Here is a 3,454-nt window from a genome sequence, read left to right on the forward strand (position 1 = left end):
TTTAGGCCGGGAAGGAGTGTGGTATGGTAAATAACTCTCTGTAAATCCAACTTTACCTTGTTTCCATTCTCATGTTCTTAATTTTTCTTAATCCTACTGTAGTAATTGTCCTTTCAACGTATTATATATTGATGCTTGCTCTTCCTTAGAGATCAACAGACAGGTTATGATCCTTGAGCATGTGGTGTATGTTCTGTTTGAGATTTAACTGCTCGTTTTTTGAATGTTTTGGATGGTCTACCTAGTAATTGCTTAATGCCTTGGAGAGGATGTCGTAGGGGGGACCGATTGATTTCAAGTCACTTTCTATATTTGGCTTTTGTCCCACAGTCCTTGGTCGTTGTCCATTTCATTCTCCGACAGCCAAAGGGGACCCTTGTCTGTTATCCTTGTTTTTATAACATTGTTCGTAAATAATAATTATTTATGGTTTTGAGTGAAAATGACACTACTTTCTCAAGCATTTAAGTTTCTTTGAGAAAGATTCGAAGTCATTACCACTCGGAATGTTAGTGGATGAAAAAGCCTGAAATTTCTACACCAGGAAAAACTTGGTGATATTTTCTTCCTCGCGCAATTCTCTTCCCAAATGCATCTTGTTCAACTGACTCGAGGACAAAAACATTGCTACGTATGATGTGTTGATATCATTTAATTTGGTGTATTTTATGCACTGAACTTGGAGTTAATGTCTAGTGTCTCATTCTATTTTTTTCTGACATTGTTGTCAATGAGAGGAGAGGGGACACTGTTAGTCATAGTTGTCTGTACTGTATTGGTAAATCTTTTCAAAATGTTAATCTTCTTTTTCTTTTTTCCTCCAACAGAAGCAAGATTTGTGGGAATATCACAACCTTTCTTATGAGCATATGTTGTCAACACATTTTTATCTCAGATGCATCTGCAGATTATGAAAATTTATCAGAACCCAGGATTTTAAATGCACTTGATCCTTCTCAGTAATTTCAACCGGCCAGTTTTCCTGGTTCATAATGCTGTTTGACATTGCTCTTTTTCGAATTGATAAGGTCGGGGAAACTCATCAATTTGGAGCTTAGGGGCATAGATTCTCAAGGCCTACTCACATTTGTAATGCAACAAAGAGTTGAGAGCAGAGCTAGCAAGCATATATCAATAGATTCTTATAATCAATGACTTACTTTATTACATGAGCCTTGTGTATGAGAATCAGAATTATGGATCAGTTAAGGAAAATGACAAAACTAAAGCAGGCTAAGCAATATTGACTCTGTTTACAAAGAAAGTAAGTTTGTGAGAAACATTCAAAGCATAAGAATGATTATACTTCCTTTATGCTCTAGCTTTAGGAGCAGCTTGGATAAAAAATGGAGAGTGTTCATGAACCTGCTTCTTAAAAAGTCTAATTGCCTACCAATTACTTGTTTGAAACATGTTTAAAGCAAAACATTCTCTTTTTTCCTCATGCCTTTTGCATTAGGATTCTAGATGGCTCTTTTTAGTTAGCTGAAGTATATGCATGAACCAGTCTCATTTACAACTTCCTTTCTAGTTTGTTGCTAGGTCTCTTTGGTTTTGAACTACAAAATCAACAAAGGTTCAGTTAATTTGTTATAAAATATGACATAAATTATTCGACGAAGCCTTACCTAATAGCTTGGATTCATTGCTAAGAAATTTAACTTAAAAACTAAAACTTATTGTTAGACCTCTCGAATTTAGTTTGAACTATCTAAAAACATAACCATGATGGTTTGAACTTTTGGATGGCATAATTGATGTTGCTTTGGATGCTTCAACAGGCCTCAACAACTTTTTACTAGTCCTTTTAGGATCAAGTTCCGATATGACTAGCTCATCCCAATGGACCACATCTGTACTATTGGCTTGTGACAACTACTAACCAAATAATGAACAAAGGAAATTTGTAAAGGGAATCCATCTTCTCCTTGAGGTTCAAAGAAAATATGAATAAAGAGAAACTGGGGTAAAGGAGTGATACAAACAGTACTGCATAATGGGTGCCTGTGGGGCACACATTTCTGTTTCCTTTCCCCTTTTCTCTATTTCAATAATTAATATTCGTGGTTTCTTGTCACACAGCCACATACCCGATTGTTATAAAGAGGATATATATTGTGGTATATATATACGTGCCTTGAGATATATTCTATAGGCAGAGGACCTTTGCTAATACACCTACATTACCCCTCTTTCCCCGTAATATTTCTAGCAATATTATCTGCTCTCTTCTCCTGCATATCTTGTCATAGAGTAACACCAATGGAAACTTCACAGCCTCTCTCTATTGAAAGCTTCTCATACAGTTGGTTAGTTAATCTGAAGCCATCTTTGGAAAGCCTAGACAATTCTCTCAGGGCCTCACTCGATGCATCAGATGAAGCTTCCTTCATTGAGATGGACCCAAGAATGCCACCTTCAAAAAGATTCTTCAGAAATTCTCAGGATTTCAAATTTGACTTCCCCATTTCACAATCTCCTCTTACTCTCGTCCATGCTGATGAGCTCTTCTCCAATGGCTATGTCATGCCTCTCTTTGTCGATCCGTTAAAGATGGAGGCTTATGATGTCTCAGACTCAACCTCAGCCCTCCCTACCTCTTCTCATGCACCAAAAACTGTGGTTTCAGCTTGTAAACCTCAACGTTGTTCTTCATTAAGAAGGTGCAGGAGATTGTCAAAGCAAATAGTTCAGAAATACATGGATTTTCTAAGGCCATTGTATCGAAGAATTCGAGGCCACAGGTCAAGTTCAAGAGATGAAAATATTGATTCAAAAGTTCAGGTAATGAAGAACTGGGTATATTCAGCAGAAACATCTCCGAGAATCAGTGTAGCATATTCTGTCGATGATTGCTGGCGAAGGTCTTGTGATTCTGAGAGCTCTATTTATGAGGCAGTACTCCATTGCAAAAGATCCAATGGTAACTCAATCCTCTCACCAAGTTATGATTATCTACTTTCAGTAGTCTCTATCCTGTTATGAATATTACTTTACAATGACAGTAGAAAAATCATCAGGTTTTTATGACATTCTTTCATATATGTTATTTTCAGGGAAATAAATTGATGTCGTTGTACAAAGGAGTTGAAAAGAAGAGAAGGAAAGCAGCAATGTTGATATTCACATGGGAAAGAAAAAGAGAGAGGAATAAAGAAAGATCAGCAACCACTTGTTTCTTGTTCTTTTCTTCTATTCTTCTGGGAGGATAATGTAAATTTGTTTTCTTATAAGGGAGTGTTTAGAAGTTGTGTGGATGGTCGGCCATGAGAAATCTGGCCATGAGGGAGAGAAAAAGAAAGAAGAATTTAAGGATAAAATTAAAATTTTGTTTTTTTTTTGTCTTTTCCTTTATGGGAGAAAAGCTAGGCTACCAGCTACTACAAGATTCTCTCCCTTATTTCTGTATAGTTTTCTTTTAATGAAATCAGGATTATGTTGAAGTTATGGGACA

At 36.4% G+C, this 3,454-nt stretch overlaps 1 protein-coding gene across 1 annotated transcript; it reads left to right on the top strand.

Annotated features, from left to right (window-relative positions):
* Nucleotides 1-2,077: 2,077 nt before the first annotated feature.
* LOC7485201 (probable membrane-associated kinase regulator 6) lies at nucleotides 2,078-3,454 on the top strand. The gene is made up of 2 exons (XM_002318318.4): nucleotides 2,078-2,923; nucleotides 3,057-3,454. The coding sequence occupies exons 1-2, from the start codon at nucleotides 2,263-2,265 to the stop codon at nucleotides 3,062-3,064; spliced, it is 669 nt and encodes a 222-aa protein (XP_002318354.1). The 5' UTR covers nucleotides 2,078-2,262; the 3' UTR covers nucleotides 3,065-3,454.

This window comes from Populus trichocarpa, chromosome 12 (assembly GCF_000002775.5).
Source record: "Populus trichocarpa isolate Nisqually-1 chromosome 12, P.trichocarpa_v4.1, whole genome shotgun sequence".
Classification (NCBI taxonomy): domain Eukaryota; kingdom Viridiplantae; phylum Streptophyta; class Magnoliopsida; order Malpighiales; family Salicaceae; genus Populus; species Populus trichocarpa.

Excerpts from the sequence above, each read along its gene's own strand:
- LOC7485201 (XM_002318318.4), top strand. The coding sequence starts at position 2,263 with ATGGAAACTTCACAGCCTCTCTCTATTGAAAGCTTCTCATACAGTTGG.